Here is a 23253-nt window from a genome sequence, read left to right on the forward strand (position 1 = left end):
CCAGCCTTTTGCCCAAGCGACTGCTAAGATTTGGGGGAGGGGGGATGCATTTCTTGCGCCTCCTTCCCAGTCTTCCCGGCTTTTGAGGGAGGAAATCCCTACTTGGGAACGTAGAGGATGTTGGAAGGAGATCAGAGCAGGAGGCAGGCTCCTCCAGGCTTGAACCGTTCTGCAGCTGTTATTTTGTGTGTTCCAACCTCACATGCCTGTAACCCCGGGCCATTCTGCAAGTTGTGTCGGACCTCAGTGGCCGGTTCAACGCCGGAAGCCCAGGATTTATCCGGGCACCACTCCAGCGTCGCCAACCCCGAGCTTGGGCCTGCAGTTCCAGCGAGCCAGGCCCGACGGAAGCTCGGAGAAGCTCCTCTCGGCCAGGCCGCTCGACAAAATGCCCGTCTCGGGCTGGAGAGCCGAGAAAACGAGGAGAACGCGCCCCCAGCGCTGGCCTCCGGCACCCAGCCGCGCGCCGCCCTCCGAACCGCTGCGCCGCCGCTTTCCTGCCCTTTCTGTTTGGCTCCTTTCTACTTTTCATGTTGCTTACGGTTGGGGAAAAGGGGAGGACTCAATGTTAAAGGACTTTTCATTTCAAGGCCTGTGACTGATAGAAGATGAACGTGAATTCTCAGGACCTGGTTTCTGGATCTCCAGCTCTTTCCTTTCCTATGTTTTTGGTTTTTGCGAGAGGCGGGTTCTTTCAGGCATTCTGCCTGCTGCAGAAAAATATTCCTCTTGTGAGTTTTCATAAACGGGGCTCTGCTGGCCTCTTGTAATTTGATGAAGAAAAAAAAAAATCTCAGAAGGGCACCGGGTTTGTGTTTTGTTTTGTTTTTGGTTCGTACCCAATGGCTTCCAAAAATACCCAGGCCTTATCTTTATTGGCTCTCCCAGAAGTCCAGACAAATTTGATGGGCAGCTCGCTTATCGCGGGGGAGCCTGCGAAGGGGAGATGCGGGCCTCGCCTCCTCCCGCTGTGACGCGGGTCTTTCGCAAGAGGCTGTGCGTGGTCTTAAAGTAATAGTAATGATAATCATAACGGGACCTTCTGCAGCTTCCTTCAGCTGGGGACGGAGGCGCTGGTAGCTGGAAACTGCGGGTGGCAGCCTAGTCACTGCCCCCTCCTGTCACCAGAACTGTGCTTCCAACCTTCTCTTTTTCTTCCTCTGCGCCCCCGCCCCCCGTCCCCCGCCATCTGTCTTTCTCTTTCCTTCTCGTCCTCAGAGCAGGACCCCGAGCGGTCACAGGGCCCCGGGCTCACCATGGCCGACGCAGACGAGGGCTTTGGCCTGGCTCACACACCCCTGGAACCAGACTCCAAGGATCTACCCTGTGACTCAAAACCCGAGAGCGCGCTAGGGGCCCCCAGCAAGTCCCCGTCGTCCCCGCAGGCCGCCTTCACCCAGCAGGTAAGAAGGGCCTCGGGGCCCTTTGCAGGAACCAAAGCCCCTCTTTCGAGTGTTTGGGCAAGGGGGGCGGGCAGTGCCCATGATCTGCCCCTTTTCTTTTCATCCTTGCTCAATTCCACCCTTCTCTGCCGTGCCTCCCTAAATGCCAGTATAGTCCCATCCACTTTATTGTGACGATTATCTTTACGGCCAGAGGATTTTTGAAATACATTGAAGTTGTTAGGGGAGCCTCAAAGATCCGGCTGTTTGGGGCCAGCGAACAATGGCCCAGATCATTTCTTTCCTGCTGCACTAGGTGTAAACTCGGCTTGAACGCCTCACTAAGGGTCGGGTCAGCGGCCGCTTCAGGCCGGCATGAGCGATGGCTTGACCCCTCTTCAGATCTTTCGTAGCCTTCGCCTCCTCCCGCCTCCTCCGCGCCACCGCGCAACCTCGCGCGCTGCACCGTTTGTCTGGCGGCCGGGGCCTGGTGGGCTGGCTCCGCGGGGCCGGCGGCGGGGAGCACGCACGGCTGGGCCGGGAGGGCGCGGGGAGCCCGGGCTCGCCTGGCTGGAAGCTGGGCCCGAGCCGAGCGTGAAGCCTCGCCTCTCGCCCTGTGCCCTTCACCCCCGGCGCCCTGGGCGCTCAAGGCGTCGTCCGCAGACCTTGATGGTTTTGGAATGGGGTGTCAGAGGGCTGGAAGCGGGGTGTCTTGACCAGAAAAGATATTTGCACACAGCTAAAACCCTTCTTTGGAATTTAGATGTCCTTCCTGGCTTTTTCATTGTCTCTCTCCTTTGCCCTTCACATCTCAGGAAGATGCGCGTATATCTGTAGTGAGACAGTGGGCACGCGTTTTCAGAAACTTAAGAGGTTTTCTTTCAGGGGAAAACAAATGTACTTGTTAGACGTTTACAGATTATTGCGAAACGAAGACTTTGTATGTAATTTTTTGGGTATGGGTTTTGTAAAATAACTTGTAGTTGAAGGTAGAAATGTTAAATCGCTTTGCCCATAATCCAAACAACTTGAAATGAACGAAGCTGGATGCGAGGAAGGCCTAGGACGTATGCTAATAGAGACATTTGAGAATTAATTTTTGTTTGGGATTGTGGAAACCTATTATATAAATATTTAAAATTTTATATTTCACCTGTGTCTACCTATGCACTGCCATGGTGAGAATAAACACGCATATATACAGTGCACGTCTGTCTCTTTTCGTGTGGACATCTGGGTGTCTGCATAAGAATATCCTGGGTGGGTTTTTCAGGATTGAGGTTGGGTTTCTTTTTTTCCTTTTAGCTGCCCCTTGGCTAAAGCGGATGGGGATTGGTCCCATTTTTTTCTCAGCCCCGTCCTCCCCATGCACATACTGGAACACTCTGATGGCTGGGTTTTTTTTCGCTAGCCTTGTGTTGGTGGCATTAGAAGGAGACAGCTCTGCACTGTGGGGTTAAGACCTGCCCGGGAGAGAGCATACACAGGGCAGGGGCTGCTCCGGAGCCCAGACAGTGCTGCCGTGGGTTGGGGGCCGTTTTCAGCCTATGAGCCCACTGGCTCGAGGGGGAAGGAAGAGAAAGCTCTTTGTTTTGGGGGAGTTTGGGGAGGGAAGGCTCATTGACTTTTCCTCTCCTTCTTCTAGGGCATGGAAGGGATTAAGGTGTTTCTCCATGAAAGAGAACTGTGGCTGAAATTCCACGAAGTGGGCACGGAAATGATCATAACCAAGGCTGGCAGGTGAGATGGTCACCTCTGTGGAGAAGGTACAGGAAACTTGTGGGAGAGACTAAGAAAGGTGTGGGAGACCAGTAAAAGGGGAGAATAGAACCAGAGGTGGGGGGGAGAGACAGAGCGAGAGCGAGCGAATATGAATATATTTCATTTGACCCTATTCTGGTTAAAGAGGAGAACGGTGAATTCCTCCAGTGATCTCCCATTGTGAGGGGAAAAGCCTGAAAGATTCAACTCAGGGACTTGGGCGTTTCTTCCACCTCGTATATAGAAGCAAGAGCTTGGGAGGCTGTGCTCTCTGGATGGATTAGTAATAAGAGAAGGAGGGATGAGGTGGGAGAGCCAACGGGAGAACAGAGAGTTGCAGAGACACACAGAGATGAGACGGGGTTTGGGTTTCATGGGATCTCAGACTTGATTCCTGGCCCAGACCCTCCTTCCCACCCTCCCTGACCTTGGAGCGGTTCCAGAGTCCCACCCGATCGCCAAACTCGGAATCGTTGAATGTATTCGCTACCTCTTTCATTGTTTATAGAAAGCAGGCGAAGCCTTTGAAAGGGAACCGGGCTACGCCGGGCTCTATATACAGACACCGATAAACACGGCCGTTTCATCAAGACACTCACCCCGGAGTTCCTCTTAAAAGCTCACAGTTTTAGCTAGAAATGCGAGACTTCTGCGGGAGGGGGTAGGAGGGTCGTGCAACTCGGTATCTCGGCGTCTGAGTGCGCCCGGGTGCGGGGACAACCCCGCCACGTCCCTACCGGTGCTGGTCTGGCCCTCCGCGTCCCTGAGGGCAGAAAGTCCCAGTCTGCGCACAGCAGGCGTGTGAAGCCGAGCATCCGGTAGGCCGAAGCCACCGAGTGTGTGAAAGGGGCGGGTGGAGCCGCCTCGCCAGACGCCCACCGCTTCTGCAGCCCAAGCCTCTCGCAATAAACTGACAACAGTGACATTTATTATTATTTGAAATTAAACAATGTGTGCTCCCCCGCTCGGCCCGAGCGAACAGGAGGCGCGTTCTGTTTATACCAAAGAACTCAGGTCCTCTTCCCATTCCGCCGAGGAAGGAAAGGGCGGCCGGGGCCTCCTTTTTCCCTCCCAAGCCTGAGCCAACGGGATTTAACTATAAAAGGCCTGCGAAGCCTCCGGCGCCTCCGCCTCCAGGCGCGCTCGCTCGGGCAGATAAACACCGCGAGGCGAGGCTCCAAGGCCAGAGGGAGAGGTCTCCACTCAGCCACCCCTTCCCGCCATCCCTGAGCGAGCCAGGTTCCAGCAACAGGTCCTTGCGCCCCGGGCGGCCTTGGGAAGGCTTGCTTTCCGGGGCGCCCTCCTCCCGAGGCCGGATGGAGACGGGGAGTGCGCCTGTGCGCGGAGAGGGAGACGGGCGCGGCACACGCGGGGCGGCGGAACCTCCTTCCAAGCACCAGATCCTCGCGCACGGCCCGGTTCCTTCCGAAACTAAATTTCTTTGAGGAGGGCCAAAGCGTTTGGACTCTCTAAGGAGGAGTGCCAGGCGCCTCGGAGATGCGGTGGGGGCATTTAGGGAGAAATTCCTGCGCGACACTCGTGTCAGAGGTAACGCACCGAGCTGTATCCTGGGGGCGGAGTGAAGCCGGGACGTGCCGTGGGCACCCACGCGCGGGCAGCCCCAGGGAGCACCCACTTGGGTGCCCACGTGACGCGCAGCGCTGCTCAGAGCGGCCAAAGCACCTGGCTGGGCGGAGGAAGCCAACTTTTTTCTTTTCCTTTTTTTTTTTTTTTTAACAAGCCTTTTCCTGACCCCAAATTTAAAAAGTAGGTGTCTGGTTCTGAAAAGAGTCTTTAGCAAGAGTTGAAATGAGGGGTCCCTTTCAGGGCTTCCTCGAAACCAGTCTGTAGAAGTCCTCGCCTTCTGCTTTCTATTTCCTCTTGTAGATGGTATAGTCCCAGCCTGCTTTCTCATCTCTTGGCCTTTCTCCTCCCCATAACTTGGAGGGAAACCTGGGATGGATCTTGGCAAGAGCGGAGCAGGGGCCGCGTTTCTCGTCCACGATCGATTCTTCCATTAAAATTTGTGGACGCGCTCTTCAGAATGTTTGCATTAATTCCCTCTGCCTCTGTGTCTCCTCCTCGTCTGTCCTAGGCGGATGTTTCCCAGTTACAAAGTGAAGGTGACCGGCCTTAATCCCAAAACGAAGTACATTCTTCTTATGGACATCGTTCCCGCCGACGACCACAGATACAAGTTCGCAGATAATAAATGGTAGGCACCGTAGCGGCTGGCGGGGAAGGCAGGGAGGACCGTGCAGACCAAACTTCCCTCTCCCCACTGAACCAATAAACATTGTTTTGAGCTCCTACTGTGTGCTAGAGGTTTTTGCTGCCCCTTCCGCTGCATCCTCCTGACCTCACCCTGAGAAAAAAAAGAGCAGCCATTAGCCCCCATTTTATAAACGAGAAAACTGAGGATCAGAGGAAGTAAAGTGCCGATGTCTGTTGCTGCACCGGAGGGTTGTGGATTTTTAAAAAGGGTATTGTTACCAAGCGTTGGAGCTATTTCTGGGGGCATAAACCATTAACAGTTATTTTTTATGAGTTACCTGCTTTGAACATGCCTTTTTTATGAAATTGCAAAATCAGTCCGGGGTATTTGAGTTAAACAGGCAAGAGAGGAGAGGCGCATTCCTTGGGTACGTTGCTCCCGCGGCTGCCAAGAGTGCAGAGGCTTGAAGACGAAGCCCCTTTGGAAAGCCCTCAAGGAGTGTTCCCGAGACTTTTTTGCACATCCAGGCTTCCAGTACCCGCCAGTTGTTCGTGGGCAGAGAGACGCTGCGAGGCTCCCCACGGCGCCCTTGGTGCTGGGGGAGGAATTAGGTGGAAGGAGAAAGAGCCGGGCGGCGGTGGTGGTGGGAGCGCTCGCCTGGACACCAGCTCCAGGCTTTCTGCGCGTCTGGCATTGCAGATGCCCAAGCAAGACCTGAGGGTCAGGCCATTTCCAGATCATTCTCGTAGTCGGCAGCCGTTGCTTTGCTCAAGAACCAGCCGGCACCACGGTGCACTAAGTCTAGGCGGGGTGGCGCCTCTCCTTGGTCTAGGTCTGTGACGGGCAAAGCGGAGCCCGCCATGCCGGGCCGCCTCTACGTGCACCCGGACTCGCCGGCCACTGGGGCGCATTGGATGCGGCAGCTCGTCTCCTTCCAGAAACTCAAGCTCACCAACAACCACCTGGACCCATTTGGGCATGTGAGTACCTCGTGCAGCTCTTCCTCGTATCTTCAGGTTCACACCTTCTCTTCCTCGCCTGACTCTCCTCTCCCTCTTCTCCAGGACTGTCTCTCTCTTCTTCGTTCCTCACGCCCACCCATGCTTCTTTCTTTGCTCCACTTCACCTGCCTTGGTCTTTTACTCTCTCTCCCTTCTTGACCTGGCCTTCCTTTCTCTTCCCCTTTCTCTCCTCTTTCCTTTTCTCTTATTTCTCACACCTTCTAATTCTTCCTGGCTCTCTCCACCTCTCTCCTACCCAGACATCTCCCCTTTGCAGTCCTCCCTGTGGTCCACTAGTCCACGCTCTGGGTGTGTCTTTCCTGGGTGGCTGGCGATCGAGCCCCCTAGGTCTCCTGGCCTGGGGCTCTCACCCTGCATCCCTGCTACCAGTACCCCACCCACCTGCCTTTGCTGAGGGACAGGGGTCATGGGGTGACTAAGGCAGCTCATTCTGGGCCTGGAATTCCTATTCGTTCAGCCCCATCTGTGATTAGGGGTGGGGAGTAGTGTTTCAGTCCTGCAGAAAACATGGGCCCTCTAGCTCGGCAGGTACTCAGCACAGACTGCAGAGGCTGGACCACGATGGGAGCTGTATACCTTACCTACCTCCTTGCAAATCCTGCCATATTATGGGGATGTTCCGGCTGAAAGGGAGACCTGAGGCCCCCTGCTTCCTCTTTTACAGATGGGGAAACCAACCCACCAGAGGCGAACTCCGGTACTCCTGCCCCTTTTAGCTCGACGCTCTTGGGTTTATCTGTTTTTTTCCCAACTTCCAGCTTTCCCCCCTCCTCCCACCATGCCCAGAGTGGGCAGACCAAGATCAGGGTCCTACACCTGGAGTCTGGACTGGCCCCGAGAGAGAGGGGCCTGATGAGCTCCCTGAAACTGCAGGATCTTGAGTGTGCAGTCCCCCACCCTCCAAGAGAATGTGTAGCTTCTAGTAGATTCTCTATAGGGTATCATCCTCTCTTCCCCCAAAGAAAAACAAATGAACAGAACACTGATTTGAGGGAAAATGTCCCTAAATCTCTTCATTGGAAATAATCACCGGGACAGAACGCAGTCTCTGAATTCAGAGTTTGCAACCCTTAGTTTGATGATTCCTCCAAACAAGGAGGCCGGTTCGTCTTAGGGCATTTGATCCTCATAGCAGCCTAGAGAGGAGGGTGGAAATACACAGCCTTTATATGGAGTCCGGGGGAGGGGAGGTTACCTGCCTGAGGTCACACAGCTTGTATTTGGGAACAGGGATTTGAGGCCAGGTCTCTCTAATTGCAGAAGTGACCTGCGTCCTGCCACTTTGGAGAATCAACACACAGGGTTCCCAGTTTGGGGACGTGAGGGGACGGGGTACAAATGCATTTGATCCGGAGGGAGGACAGTTTGTGAAGGTCCAAATGAGAAATCCGTTCTTGTGGGGCCTTAGGGCTGAAGCACTGAGTCTGTGGTGGGAAGGAGACCAGGGCCCTCCACTGATGCGCTCAATGCCACTGTACACGTGGTTGGTGTGAGGTCGGACTGTTGACCACTGGAGAAGAGAGAAGGAAGGCCTATTCCCCTTCTACGCTGTAGGAAGGGAGAGGAAAGGGGCTGGGCGGGGTGCGTTTCTAGGCAAAATGCCGGGCCTCCTTTGCGTTTCAACCACGGTGTTTTGCCTGCAGCGGCCAGCTCGGGGTGCATCCCAGCGCAGACGTGACCTCCACCTTGCGTGGGTGTTGGCTGGCTGACGGTGTACCTGCTGTCCCTGCGGATGCTTTAGGTTAAGCGCTGGGGAGAGAAGGGACCATTTTGTAAAGGTCCTGCGTGCATCTCCCAGGACCGCGTCCTTCTGGAGGCTGGGCCTCCGTGGCACCTTGGTCTGGGCTTCTTAACTTTCCCTCTGCAGCCCGGGTGTGCCTTTGGGGTGGACCCCCGGGGAAGGCGCGCGCACGGTCCCGAGCCCTGGGCGCCCCTGTGAGTTTCAAGTCCTTCCAGTTCCGCGGAGGAAGGCGCGGTGCTCTGAGCCGCTCCGGACTACCCAGTTGCCACGCATTCCCACCCCAAACTCCGGACTTTGAGTCCAGAGCCGCCCTAATGAAATTAAGGGCCATTTAGATCGCCCTCGCGCTGATGTCTCCACACTGTCCCCAGCCGTCAAAGCAATTTGGCTAAGCCGGGATGGTGGCCGCGCCGGCCCGCAGGGCCCCGCTGCGTCTCTCTGTCGCCACGCCGCCCCGGCCGGCGTCGCTATCGGTCAGGGAGGCGGCCGGGCCGCGGCGGCCGGAGATTAGAGCCGCGCGGCCCGGGGTCGGGGAGCCGCGGGGTCCCGAGCTTTTCGCCCCTCCCCCGGCCTAGTCGGGCCGCGCTCCCCTCCCCCTCCTCCAGGTCGGTTTCAAGGGTTGGCCCGAGAACCCTGCCCCAGGGTCATCCAATCAAAGACACTGAGACTACCTCCGCCGCTCAGTTTGCGGTCCTGGGGTAAAAGCAGGCCAGATTTTTCAGCTCGTGAAACGCGGCAGTTCGCCCATTCGGTGGGTATAGATCAGAACGTTTTGAGAGATATTAGCGTTACCAGCTTCCCGGGAGCATCAAAAGCACGGCGCCAAAAGAACAACAAACTCAGTTGTTTTTAGTAAAGATGCGCATCTTCTCCGAAAGTTCCGCTCCAGCAAGAGTGTGGTGACTGCACACCCCCTCCTGATATTCACAATGGTGTCTGTAAGAAGAGCTGCAACCGTGAGACCCCCCACTAGCCCCTGGGACCCCCCCCCAAAGACATGGAGAAGATAGAAAGGAAGGAGAGAAATATTCCCCCCAAAGCAGATGCCACAGTGCTGTCTGGGGCCAGGTCTGGGGATAATTCCGGTGGCGGACCCTGAAATACTGTGAAGATGGAGACAGGGAATCTCAAGGGCAACCAGACCCCTGTTTGATGTTAGGGGTGGGGTGGGTGCTTCCCTCCCACCCAACTCACACCCTAGAGTCTCCCCCTTCCCACCATTTTCCTCTCTTTTTCCTCTGATATTTCTTCCAGTTCTGCAAATTCTTGGTCTCTTCCTTTGCATCTCTTTGAGCCTTTTTTTCTTGGGCAGGGCTAGTTATTTGTATATATATATATGTTTGTGTATTTGTTTCTGCTGTCCTTTCATTCCAAAATTTTTGCCCAGGCTTCCTCGAGGCGGGCACCAATTCCTTGCCCCAAACTTGCATCACTCCCTCTGGGGGGGACATGCCCTACGCAGGGAGTTAATTTATTAAACTAACTTTATTAAGCATTCTGATTTACTGCTGTGTGTGCTCTGGGTAGATTCCTGGAATATTACCCTGGCTCTTTCATATGGAAATTGTCATTTTTGAAATGTTTCTTTTTAATGAAATCACTGGCTTCTTTTCAAAAACAGGAGAAAAAAATGGGACCTTTTCTCCGAGAGCCTATATAAGGAACGTAATTTTGGGGTGGAGAGTGGGGCTTTATGGAAACAAAGGGGTTTGATTTTTCTTACAATCTCATTTTCTTTATTATTTTTAGATTATTCTAAATTCCATGCACAAATACCAACCAAGATTACACATCGTGAAAGCGGACGAAAATAATGGATTTGGCTCAAAAAATACTGCGTTCTGTACCCATGTCTTTCCTGAGACGGCGTTTATTGCGGTGACTTCCTACCAGAACCACAAGGTGAGCCCAGTACCCAGGAACCGGTGGGCCTGGGGCCGCCCGCTTTTTGGCATGAATCGCAGTGGCTTTATGGGCACCTTTATTCCTCCGCACGGTGGGCACCAACTTCTGCTTCAGTGGGCTGGGGCAGGGACAGAGCTGCAGACTAAGGATCACAGCTGTTTGTACTACATTCATGCGGTTGGCACGAAAGTCACACATACACACACACACACACAGCCCAGATAGAAACGAAATGATCAAACCATAGATGACCGCGTGGTTATCAATGCTCGGGACTCAAATGTAACAAGGAGGCATCTCGCTGCAGTCGTGAAGTGATCAGTGAGAAGAAAGGTCCCCGTATTGGCCGGCTCCGTGCTCTTGGGTGGGGACGTGGTGCTACCCTTCCTGGGACCACTTTTTCTGTGGGGGGTCAGTCTCCTTCCCTCCTCCACTCTGCCCTTTGGATGCATTTCAGTTCCAATCGGGGCAGGTGGCAAAGTTGCCGGAAACCTTGAGTTTGGGTTTCCCCAGATGCTTCCTTAATTGTTTCAGCGATCACTGACCCTGGACCACATACTAAAGCAAGGTTGGCATTGCTTAAAACAAAAGCAAAAACTGAGTAACCTGTGTCACCAGCTGCCTGGATCAAAGCTCTGGGGACTTAAATATGATCCTGCAAAAATACAGCTTGGCGAGGGGAGGCATGCACGCGACCAATGCATCATTTGGTGGCTGTAGTGTGGTATAGAGGTGGGATGTCGCAGGTGGATTGTGTCACTGTCAGACCTCCACGCCGTTCGAAATCCAGGCCCCGATTTGGGCCATTCAAGGCTTGACCATGATGTTGGAACAGGGAGCCCCATCACTGCAGGTTGGGGGGGAGTATTGCCCAGGAGAAAGGGCTTGTCTTGACTCGTCATGGTTCATGTCTGTTCTTTAGAAACCTGAGTGCACGTGGATTCATTTTATTGGGGGGGGAGGGCAGGACTGAATGATTCCTAAGCCTCATTACGGAAAGATCTGGAATCAGGAAAGGCAAGATATAGGGGCTGGGGAGAGGCCGCTGCCGCTGTGGGATTGTGGACGGTTGGGAGTATTATGAAGTGACTTGGGGTTAGAGGGCTGTGGGAGGGGAAAGTAGGGGGTCCACATGGGATCAGTGAGGGCGGGCCATGTGGATGACTTACCCAGACGGACGTGGGGATAGGGGCCCCTCCCCCTCCACAGCTCCTATCCCTCCCCAACCTGCAAGGGAAAAGTGGGGTGGAGGGAAGTTATATGGACTGTGGAGCCAGGCAGGAGAGGCCAGGGTAGGGTGAGAGATGGGCTTAGCACCCTAAAGCCTCCAGTCACCTCTTGAAGGTCATTTCATGCAGTCTGTGTGTTGGTTAATCCCCGCCCCCCGCCCCCTGCCCCCATGAAGCAAGGGCAGTAATGAAATGCTGTGGGTAAATCTCCAAATTCAGATTGTCAGTGACCAAGGCAAGCTGTGATGGATGGTCACGTCCAGGCCACACGGCCTGTCTGGGATCCCAGGCCTTGAGAGAAGAGCTTCCTTTCAGCAGAAAACTCACTCCCCCCCTCCCCCCACGCCACGCAATTACTTTTTACAGGGAAAGAAGGATTCTTTTTTTTTTTCTAAGTTCTTCCCACTCGTTGAACCAATAAGAGCGGAAAAGTAAGGTCAAGTGTCCTGAAAGTTCCAGCACTGTTTCAGGCTAATTTGAGATTGGCTGCTAGAAACCTGTTTCCTCCATGGCTGTTGTAAACCTATGTTTAGCTTTGTGGTGATGGCCACAGGGCGGAAAAAAAAAAAAAAAAGGAAAACATAGCAACCAGGATGCTCAGTTCCTCATATATATGTACGCTTAGAGCCTGCTAGTCCCGACAGGGGGTCCAAAAATCTGTGGGATTTTTTTTTTTTTCTGCCAAGGAAACCCATGTTCATCCACAGAGGACAGGAAGTGATAGACACATGAAAGTGATCTGTAAAGGAAACACGTGGGTGTTCAGGTCTTTTGGGGGAAATTCCTAAGTTCTATGTAGTAAAGATCTTAGGGGTCCATCAGGAGTGGGTAGATCTGGGGGACCACGCATGCTTTCTCTGTTTATAGCTTTATTGAGGCATAACTCTCATACAGTAAACGGCACTATTTGATGTATTCGATTCGCTAAGCTTGACATATGTGTATACCCATGAAACTATCACTGTAGCCACTTAGGAACATACTCCACATCCCCTAGATTTCTATATTAAAAAAAAAATCTTCTCCAGTGAATATATTTGGTGATCTGTGTGTGTGGAGTGCCTGTCCAATGGGGTGTGTATGTGTGAGTTTTGAACACAATCTAGGAGATTGTGTATCTAAACACTCATGGGTCTCAAAACGTGGGTCTCCAAGTATGTATTTGGATATATGTATTTTGTTTTTGTTTTTTTCCCAGTTTTATTGGGGTATAATTGACATACGTACTGTTTGAGTTTCAGGTATATAGCATCATGCTTTGACTTACCTATATCATGAAATGATGACCATGGTCAGTTGAGTGATGGATATAGCTGTATTTGAGGATCACACAGGAATTACTGATTTTCTTCATTGGTTGGGCCAGGGAGCCTGGTTGTGCTGTACATATAGGTCTTTTTAGCCAGCCTGACATCCAGAAGAGGGATTTCATAGGAGAGCACTTTCAATCACTGTCCCCAATATGAGGTTTTCCCCAGTATTTAGTTATTGAATACCAAAGACACCTATTTTCTTTGTCAGGAGGAAGTCTAAAGCAATGGATTTTTCCAGTAGAATCCAGGCCCTTGCAGACATTCCTCTCATGGATATGTGATGTGTGACTTAAATAAGCGGGTCAGGTTGAGTGTGGTTTGTGGACTCTGTTTTGTTACTTTATTGTCCCACCTGGATGGGATGTTGAGACTCCTGGCTTCACGGGTAGAAGCCACCTGAGCTGTTCCTCACTCTCCTGTAGGGTTAGGATGAGAATCTGCAGGCAGACTGCCTGGGTTCAAACCCATTTGACTTGGGCAAATGATTTAACTCAGTTTTCCTCGTCTGTAAAATGGGGATAAGAAGAGAAGTTATTTTTTGTTTTTTTGTTATTGTCTTTGTGGGGATTAAAATGAGATAATCCGTGGAATGTGTTTTGTGCAGAACCTGGTACAGAATCAGCACAGTGTTAGTGATGATTCCATTGATCGACTACTTAGCTGATCAGTTTATTAACGGGGCAACTCCATCCAAAACACACGTGTTGGAAAACTCTTTGCCTACCCTATTTTAGAATCTGAAAGACAGATTTTGAAATAACTTCTTATTACTGTGGTTGAAACACAGCTACAAATGTTAGTCTTTGTGGTTTAGTTGCTTCATTCCGTGGTTGCATTTTCAATCCAAGGACTCTTTGCCCAGCGTTACGCTTTGGATAATTGCGCAGGGAAAGAAAAGCAGTCTATGAGATTAAATTGCCAGGACAATTTGGAAAAATACGAGCCACCCATTTTGGGTCCAAAGGGCTTAGTGCCTCCAGACTGATTTGGAGGCAGGTACCAGGTACCAGGTGGAGGCAGGTACGTGACCGGGTTCATTTCTTACACTGCTGTCACACACCCTGTATACCACGGGGTTCCAATGACACGACATATTTCCTGAGCCCAGATGGGATCCCAAGCTGGATTTGGAAGTTATTCCCTCAGATGGTTGACAGCTTGAAAAAGATACTTAAACGCTCGACTCTTCCCCAGCGACTGTTCACTCTGTGAAACATGTTTTTGGAAGGTTTGCGCTGCAGTTGTCAGCAGCTCCCAGAGCAATCCCTAGAAATATTTAGGTGTTACAAAAAGATCACATGGGCATTTCATTTCACTGCTTTTGCAACAATGGCTTTGTATGCAAGCATGTCTCTCCCCCGATATTAACTTACTTTGCCATTAAAAGGTATTTTCCTCCTGCTTAAATCATTGTGTATGGAGCCTGTATTTATGAGGTACGAGCCTTCTGCTTGGGACCAGGAAATGAACCCCTAAGAGAGAGACATAATTAAGACTTTTGGCCCTCGAGAGGGTTTTTTTTTTTTTTCAAAAGTGAAAATTCACAACAATTATTCTCATTAATTTTTACAACCTCTGTCTCACTGGTTGGAGCTGGCTTTTATATTTGTTTCCCCCCCCATGCCCTTCCCCCGGATATCCGGTTTTATGCTGATTTTGGAGGGAGTACATTTGTATGACGAATGGAAGTCAATTTCAGTGGAGCCTTTGGGTAGAACTCAGACATCCAGGTGTATCGGTTTATGTGCCCGTGAGTGACTAGCTCTGTGTTAGGAAGGGAATATCATTGACAGGGTTATGGTAAGTGAGGGGACAAGTGTGAAATAAGTATGAAATCAGATGGACATTTTTACCTGCACCTAAGCTTGCATGTTAACTTTTCTCAGAGGTAATTCTTATGTCCAATAGGCATCTACACTAAGACATAGGTAAGACCCACACACCTAAGTGTATATCTAGCAAACTGTGCGTATCCTTTGCCATCGTATTTTTGGAAGCTATGGTGATAAGAGCAAGAATTAGGTAGTAGTTAATCTGTTTGAGGTGCAAGGAATGGGTTTGAGCAGAAAATTTTTGCTGATAAAATACCAAAGCCACCCTTTTCTTTTCTTTCTCAGGGTAATTTTTTTATCCTGAGCTCTTGGTGGAACAGTGACGTCATGGAATAGGCATTAATTCAGCCCTGATGCCACACCCTCATTGTCTTACTGTCCTCAGTATGTTCAGGGGATGCCTTCTGTCACTGGGTGGGTGGGAGGTACAGAAGGCGGGATAAGGATTCCCTCCACCCCTTTTCAAAATGATCTAATTTTTACTTAACTTTTTGAGAATTCCCCTCTCCCCCTTTAAAAAATGATTTATGGTCAATTGGGTTGCATTTTATTGTCATAAAACCGGAGTGAGAAAGAAATCCCCACTAGGTGATGGGCTTTTGGACTCAGAACTGGCTTGAGGAGTACACATGTTCAAGACTGTTTTCCAAAGAGATTTTTTATTTTTTATTGCAATATCATTGATCTACAGTATTGTGCCAATCTCTGCTGTTTTCCAAAGAGATTTTACAGACGTTTCTACTCATTCTGAAGAGTTAATTCAAAATCAGAAAGTTGCAGGAATGGGTACAGTTAAAAAAAATGAAGGAGGAGGGAATGTATATACATAGAAATACCCAGACATATTTAAAAAGTTTTACAATTGATTTTATTTTTTGGAGCAGTTTAAGGTTCATAGTAAAGTTGAGTGGAAAGTACAGAGAGTTCCTGTATACCCTCTGTCCCCCTGCATGTACAGCTTCTCCTGCTCCCAGCATCGCCCCCCAGAGTGGGACATTTATTACCGTTGTTGAACCTACATTGACACATCATCACCCAGAGTTCGTAGTTTGCGTCAGGGTTCACTCTTGGAGTTGTAGACTCTGAGTTGTTTTTTTTTTGACTGTGCCATGCAGCTTGTGGGATCTTATTTCCCTGACTAGGGATGGAACCCGTGCCCCCTGCAGTGGAAGCGTGGTGCAGTGGAAGCGTGGAGTCCTAAGCACTGGACCGCCAGGGCAGTCCCTAGACTCTGTGGGTGTAGATAAATGCATAATGACACGTCTTCACCATGATGTATCCTACATCATGAATCGTTCCACTGCCCTAAAAATCCTCTGCGCTTCTCTCGTTCATCCTTCCCTTCCTCCTAACCCCTGGCAACCACTGATCTTTACGCTGTTGCCATAGTTTTGCCTTTTCCAAGATGTCATATGGTTGGAATCACATAACATTTAAAAAATGTTAATTTTACATATATATTTTACTGTGAACACACACACATATGTAGTAATTTTATGTTCATGGTAGAGTCTTGGAGTTAGAAGGAAACTTTATAATACTACCTCTTCCAGAAAACTGAACAGACCAGAATGCTTGCCCCCAAATGGACAAATTATGGGTGCGTTCATCGAGTAAGCCTAGTTTTGCAAAGCAACTACTTGGTTTCTCAAAGTCTGTAACGATACTACTGGGGATAGACGAGATGCTTTTGTGGGTACTTGAAGATGATGGAATCACAAAGAAAATTGTTCTTATTCCAATGATCTTTCTATTCATTTATCAGAGAAGAGTCTTGTTTCAATACCAGTTTATGATAAATACTTCTCTAAAAGTGTCGAATTTCCCCTTGCAACAAAGAGAAGGCAGGCCTTAGGCTTGGAACTTTCCGGGGGTACCAGTAGAGGGAATTTTTTAAAAAAATTAATTAATTAATTAATTTTTGGCTGCATTCGGTCTTAGTTGCGGCATGTGGGATCTTTCGTTGCAGCGCGCGGGCTCTCTAGTTGTGGTGTGCGGGCTTAGTTGCCCCGTGGCACGTGGGATCTTAGTTCCTTGACCAGCGATCGAGCTAGTTCCCCGACCAGGGATCGAACCTGTGTCCCCTGCATTGGAAGGTGGATTCTTAACCACTGGACCACCAGGGAAGTCCCAGTAGAGGGAATTTGATATACTTATTTTCTTTTTATTGACTAGCAAGTGATTCCACTTTGACGTATAGAGAAGTGATATAATTATTTTTATAATATAAATTTAAATCAAAAGTGGTTTGATTTAAATAAAAACATTAAGCAGACCAGTGAACAGGGACTGTATAGATACGATAATGATGGTGAAGGTGACCTTGGAATGACTGGCCTCTGAAGAATGCTGCCCTGGTTTCCATGAAGTGATTATATATATAAAAATTCAGTTCACACACAGTTTTTAGGAAATACTTCTGGCAAACTCCATAGGGATGCACTCTTTTACCTAGACCTGCTACCATACGCTCACACTAACAGAATATGTGTTGATGGTTTCCATGAAGGTTCTGGACCTTGAACCAAAGACCCTGTTCTATCACTAAGTTTTGTATAGTGCAACAAAAATTTCCAAGAAGAGGGCTCTCTCTTCCTTACCTAAGCAATGTTTTTTTTTTTTGCGCTTACCGTGCGACATGCAGGATCTTAGTTCCCCGACCGGGGATCGAACCCCACTGCCCCCTGCAGTGGAAGCGCGGAGACTTAACCACTGGACCGCTGGGGAAGTCCCCCTACCTAGACAATTAAAGAGTTTTGAAGCTGTTTGGTAGCTATCATATACGTTATAATTTTATATGTTGGTCTTTATTTAATTAGACACCATTTTCCACCTGAGCTAGCAAACTGTATCTGTGAAACTATGAAATGAACGTGAAATGAGGCATAGGAGGATTTTGAGAGCAATCATCAAGACCTTCCCAATGGAGACTGCCACGCTGCAGGAAGTTGACACCGTGTCAACATGGTACAATTTTCCAGGGAGCAGGGGGTGTACCAAGTGTTGAGGCCAAGATTGTGTTTGAAACACAAAATGCTACGATTTAGAAAAAAAAAAAAAAGCCACTCCAGCCGGAATGATGCAGAGTAGGACTTCAATTAATGGGCAAACTGAAACCAGGTTTTCTTCCCCTTTTCAATACAATCTGATCTAGGACATTTTCCTCCTTTCGAATGAAGTGATGGGTCCTGTTGATGTGACGGGCTTCACTTGCTTCTTTGGGTTGCCAGAAGGTTGCGTTTCCATGACACTTATTATTAGCCGGGTCCCGAGGTAGTCTTATAACAGTCAAGTGAAAACGGAACTCTCTCTCTCTCTCTCTCTCTCTCCCCCCCCTTCCTTCAGATCACCCAGTTAAAGATTGAAAATAATCCCTTTGCCAAAGGATTCCGGGGCAGCGATGACATGGAGCTGCATAGAATGTCGAGAATGCAAAGGTAAGAAAATGGTGTCCTCTGCTCCCCGCCTCTGCACTCCCCACCCCCACTAATAACACAGGTGAGCCGACAACACCAGAAGTGCAGGCACAGAGAAATGGGGTCCTCTTTGCCATCCAGAAAAAGGAGAAAGAGCCTCTTCAATCCCACTTTCTGGTAACCCTCCAGAAAGGTGGTTTCCTCTATCAGGCAACGTGGAGTGCGTAGCTTTAGGGGAGAGCACGTCGGAGGGAATGTGATGGTCTCCATCTGCCTCGGGAACACAAGCTACAATCTTGTCCTCTTTCTCTGTTGTCTCTCTCCCTCAAGTGAAGTCCGCTCTCTCTTTCTTCCCGTAAGTCACAGCCGATGAATGATGTTCTTTTAGGCAACAGCTCTTGATAAATGAAAGGGAAGTTAATGGCTTGAGTTCCTGGGGGTGATATACAGACAAAGTTGACACCACGTGGTGTCCCAGGCATGGGGGATTGGAAGCTGGTGATAAAAATTGCTTGGTGTTTTTACATATCCTGTGGTCACGGTCGCTGATATGATGAATAGAAGGGGCTGTGGAGAATGGGAATTTGGTCTGATTTGAAAGGATTGTACAAGCGTTGCCAATTTTGTTAAATATTCTCTCTACCTCTTGGTAGAGTTCCAAAATAACTTACCATATGGCAAGAGAATTAGAAATACATCTTGATCCCTTTGACCAAGAAAGTTTTCTTCCTCTCTTTTTGGTGGGTTTAGTATTTCAAAATAAAATGAGGTCATTTAGGAAGCTTTTCCTCATCCCTTCTGGAAGACACAAAAAGGGAGAGTTGGGCAAATGGACAGATGTAGCCATTCAAAGGAGGACAAGAGACCTAAGAAAGAGAAAGAGAGAAAGGCCGCAGCTTTGTGGTTTGAACATTGGGTTTAGAAATGCATGCCGTGGAAATTGTTTTCAGATAGCGGGCTCACCAGACCTAATTTTGCATGCTTTTAAAAAATAAATATGCCATTATCCTCAGATGGGGCATGTACACCACACTCATGAATTCCTGCATTCATAACTGGTTTCCTTCACAATTGTGGATTTGTAAGACGCTTTTTGTGGCGAAAATAACCAAGTTCTTAAATGATCATTTAGAAACATTTTTGGCTTTATGTGTCTACATTTGAGAACTGGAGTTGGGTTTAATCTATGGCCGTTGGAAGAGTTGACAACAAATACCACGTAAAGGTGAAAGAGGCCAAACTATTTTCAGCCGTAGGCTCAGGATGCCAAGTTTTTATTTCTATGGCGTCTAAACCCCCATCCTATCCTCATGGTCGTCTGTCATCACAGCAGCTTTGCCGTTGATGGACAGTCTCATCTTGGTCCTCCTGCAGGTAGGGGTCCAGGCTGTGCAGGTAGGGACTGGTTCCAACCTGCAACTGAATACCTTCTTCCCTCCCCCACTTCCTCCTTCCTTTCCACAAGGTCAAGAGCAGGTGGGATCATGGGTTTAAGGTGCTCGAATCGCCCCCTCAATCTTACCCAGTCACCAGGTCCTGTTGATGCTACCTTCTTATCATATCTCTCAAGTCGCCTCCTTTCTCCATCCAGGCTGCCTATTCCAGCCACCACCGACCTCGCCTGCTGCAGCCTCCTAACCTCTTTAGACCTGACGTCAGCTCTGTTCCCCTCCCGGGGGACGTGCTCCAGGCAGCTGCCAGAGACATCTTTGTACCACGCAAATCAGACACGCTTCCTGCACAGCCTAGAACACTCCCAGGCCTCCTATTGCTCTCAGCGTCAGGTCCAGACTCCTTGGTGTGGTTGACCACGCCCTTCCCATCCAGCCTTGCCACGCCCCCTAGCTTTGTTCCTCACCAGCGTCCCCTCTCCCTTTCAATCATGCTGAAGGAGCTGCTCCAAGTCTGTCTTCTTTCCATTATTTTTGGCCCTTTGAACACCACAGTTGGTCTGGCTCTGTCTTTCTCTCCTCCTTTTCCATCTCCTGCCCATCACTAAAACCTCCCTGTAGCTATTTCTTCCTCCAAGAAGCTTCCCCTGGCCACAGACTGCGTAGTCAGGGTGTGTCTGTTCCCAAGAGCCCTCACTGCTTTCCTTTATCAGGCCGGGGCCCCTGTGCTCTGGAAGCTGATTGGGCAGATGATGGACATCAGAGGAAAGGCAGGTGGGGAGGGACAGGTGTTTGAGAGCTCACATGTCAGCGATCCTGGGGACTCTCTGTTACAGCTCTGAACAACACGGCTGGTTAGATATTTAGGCAGATGACTATACTTTGGTCTGAACGGGCTGCCCTAACCGTCCCCTAGTTACTGCAGATTGGCTGAGGAGTCCTTTCCGGGTAGGCCCTTGGAGATGGAAGGAAGGCAAGGCGGTTGGTCCTCAGAAGTCAGTGATTGACGTGTTGGATCGAAACTCTCAGCCTCCGAGCCACGTGTGTCTTTGTGGCCGCATTAGGAGTTGTGCTGGGGAACAGGGAGTGGACAGCGTCATGTGCCCAGTTCTCTAGAGATGGCCCCTGGGGAGGAGAGGGAGCAGAGAGGTTCCAATAGGCTTTGGAGTCAGACAAACCTGGGTTCAATCCTTGCTCTGCGTTTATCGGCATGTGACCTCAGGCAAGCAGTTTCACCCCACGGAGCCTCAGTATCCTCATCTGTAAAATGGGCATAAATAAATATAGCTTCCCCTTTCTGGGGTTCTTGCGAGAATTATGTGAGAAAATGCCTGAAGAGTGCTTGGTTCCTAGACCACGCTCCAAAAAATGATCCAAGCTGGGGAAAACTCCTCATGACTCCCAGTTTTACCCTTGTTCAGAATTTATTCTGGGCTGTGGTCCCAACTCCCAGCTCGCAGTAGGTAGTGACAAGTGGGGAAGATGGCTCTCCGGAGACGGCTGTGATAACAGCCTGGCTGGAACGGCAGGCTCACTGTTGATCTTGTAATCCTGTTTCCTGTCCCCCACACACCCGGTGACAGCTGGCTCAGGGAGCAAAGCGGGAGGAATGAAATTTCCTCTAATTCCAACAATCGGACGAAGGGAGAAGGGTGGGGTTAAGGAGGGTTGAGCCTTCACTCGCAGTGATCCCACATAAATAACATTGGGATTAGCTTGGCCAATGTCTGGGCACTCACCGCCCTCTCCTCTCTCTTCACCCAGCAGTCTGTGTTTGGAACACGCAGAGGGTGTCTTAGTTTTCCAACATTGAGGTGCGGTTTCTAGTTACAGAAGTAGTAACTGCTTATTCTGAAAATGGGGGCGCGAAGGGAAAGCACAAAGAAGAGAATAAAATCATTCCACAAATCCTGCCTCTAGCCGGCTGATTAAAATACATGCCAAGGTTATTTTGAAAGGTTAGTCTGCGGCTTACAAACTTCTTAGCCCTAAAAACCAATATTTCCCAAATTGCAGTGCCCCCTCCCCTGGTGAGAGATGAGATGATTTTAGAAGGTGCCCACAGACACACAGTTGCATCAGGCTGATTTCATAGACAGTATTGTTTAGAATGCGACTAAGTTGGGTTTTTTTTGGCTACGCCGTGAGGCATGTAGGATCTTAGTTGCCCGATCAGGGATTGAACCTGCGCCCACTAAGCGCAGAGTCTTAACCACTGGACTGCCAGCGAAGTCCCCGAGACTAAGTTCTAAGGAAGGAAGGGAAGAAGGAAAGGAAAGAGGAAGGGAGGGAGGGAGGGAGGAAGGAAGGAGAGTTAAGGCTGATTATTTAAGGAAAATGTTAACTAAATGGCAGGACAGCTGGTGGACGTTGTCAAGGTGATATGCACATCGCAGACATCTGGGAGTTGCACCTAAATAAATGCTCACCTTAATGAGAAAGTGTGGGAGCTTCACTGTCAAAGGTGAACAGGAACTTCCTTGGCCTATGGGGCCGAGGCCAGGGCCCTGGGGTTGGGGAGGGCACCTTTATGGAGAGGATGGGGTCCAGGCATTGCCCCAGCAATGGGATTTGAAACTGTTGGGAGGAAGGGTTTTCTGCATTGGATCAGGGAAGGAATGCACAGGGATCTACCTGTCTTGGGCTCTGGAGGAGGCGTCAGACTCTGAAGATCTCTGGAAGCCGGCTGGCGTGGCACTATGTCAGGGAACACTGTTCCTTAGAAGCGTGGGGTTCTAGAGGTAGAAGGGATCCCGGGAGGTGTCATCTGGTCCAACCTTCTTCCTTTTGCGGAAGGGGAAACTGTGGCCCAGATACTCTTTTATTCAGTTTTTGATCTGTTGCTTGCTTCTTCAGCTAACACACATTCGTTCAGGGCTTACTCTATGCCAGGTCCCGGGGATGCAAAGGTGAATCCGTGCATTGAGGGGCAGGGTCCACTGATGGAAAAGCAGGCTCTGGAGCTGGGGTCCAGGCTACCACGCTGATTAGCCCCGGGGCTCCCCTACTCCATGGGGCTTCTATCTCCTCATCTGTAAAATGGGAGATAATTATAGAACCTACCTCCACAGCTGTTGCAAGGATGAGACGAGGTAATGCGGGTGTCCTAATTACTATTGCTACGAAACGAATTACTGCTAAATTTCACATGGACCGGCTGCGAAGCCTTGCGCTCTGAGCTGTGCCGTCAGCTGTGTGTGTGTGAGACTAAATCCGGGACAGCCAGAGCTGTAGCACTTAGCTTCCGACGCCTCCGCAGCCCACTCAAGGGGAGGAGGTACAGGCAGCCTCGGTCCTTCCATGGGGAGCTCAGAGGCCATCACAGCGCTCCAGATTTCATCCGCTTGCAACCTGCTAGCCCTCAGGAATGCTCCCTCAGTGCTACTTATGGCGGAAAGACCAGGCATCGCTCGCTGTCCCTGTGCATGAGGTGAAGCAGGAAGTCCCAGGGAAACACTTGGGTTTAGTTCAGGATTTGTGGGTCGGGAATTTGGGAAGGATGCCTCTGGGCGGTTGTTGCTTGCTGTCCGGTGTTGGTGGGGACGGCAGGTATCTGAAGGCCAGACAAGGCTGGACGTCCCAGATGACACACCCCACGACCAGCAATTGACTCTGCCTTTCGGCTGGGAGCCCACCTGGGTTGTCCACTGGAGTGTGTGCGTGTGACCTGTCCGGCATGGTGCTCTCAGGGGAGTTAGGCTCCCTCCGTGGTGTCAGGCTGCCCCTGGAGAACCACAGCGTCTTTGCTCACCAGACCTTGGGAAGCTGTAGTGTCTTTTCTGCTGCGTTCTGTTGGTTGAACGGGACTCAATGAGATGGGCCCAGATTCCAGGAGGAAGGGCAGGGATCCTTCCTCTCGATAGAAGGAGGGTCAAGGAGTGTGCGCACATGTTTTAACACTGCCCCAGTGTGCCCAGGAGTGCCTGGCACGGTCCCTGGCCTGGAGTGACCCTGGGTCATGTTAGATGCTGAGATGGGGTCCTTCCCCTCGTGAAACCAGAGGCCAGGTTGACTGCCAGTTAAGGTGCAGAGGCCTGGCCATGAGC

At 50.3% G+C, this 23253-nt stretch overlaps 1 protein-coding gene across 1 annotated transcript in view; it reads left to right on the forward strand.

Moving 5' to 3' along the window:
* The first annotated feature begins 1218 nt into the window (after nucleotides 1–1218).
* Nucleotides 1219–23253, forward strand: part of TBX5 (T-box transcription factor 5) — a 42642-nt gene continuing 20607 nt past the window's right edge. Inside the window, exons 1-6 of the mRNA XM_082667236.1 lie at nucleotides 1219–1403; nucleotides 3028–3122; nucleotides 5239–5358; nucleotides 6191–6338; nucleotides 9871–10023; nucleotides 17746–17837. Coding sequence (XP_082523362.1) covers nucleotides 1257–1403; nucleotides 3028–3122; nucleotides 5239–5358; nucleotides 6191–6338; nucleotides 9871–10023; nucleotides 17746–17837 — 755 coding nt within the window. The 5' untranslated portion in view covers nucleotides 1219–1256. The remainder of the gene's footprint in view (nucleotides 1404–3027; nucleotides 3123–5238; nucleotides 5359–6190; nucleotides 6339–9870; nucleotides 10024–17745; nucleotides 17838–23253) is intronic.

The sequence above is a fragment of the Grampus griseus genome (genome assembly GCF_964374135.1).
Source record: "Grampus griseus genome assembly, chromosome: 12".
Lineage (NCBI taxonomy): Eukaryota > Metazoa > Chordata > Mammalia > Artiodactyla > Delphinidae > Grampus > Grampus griseus.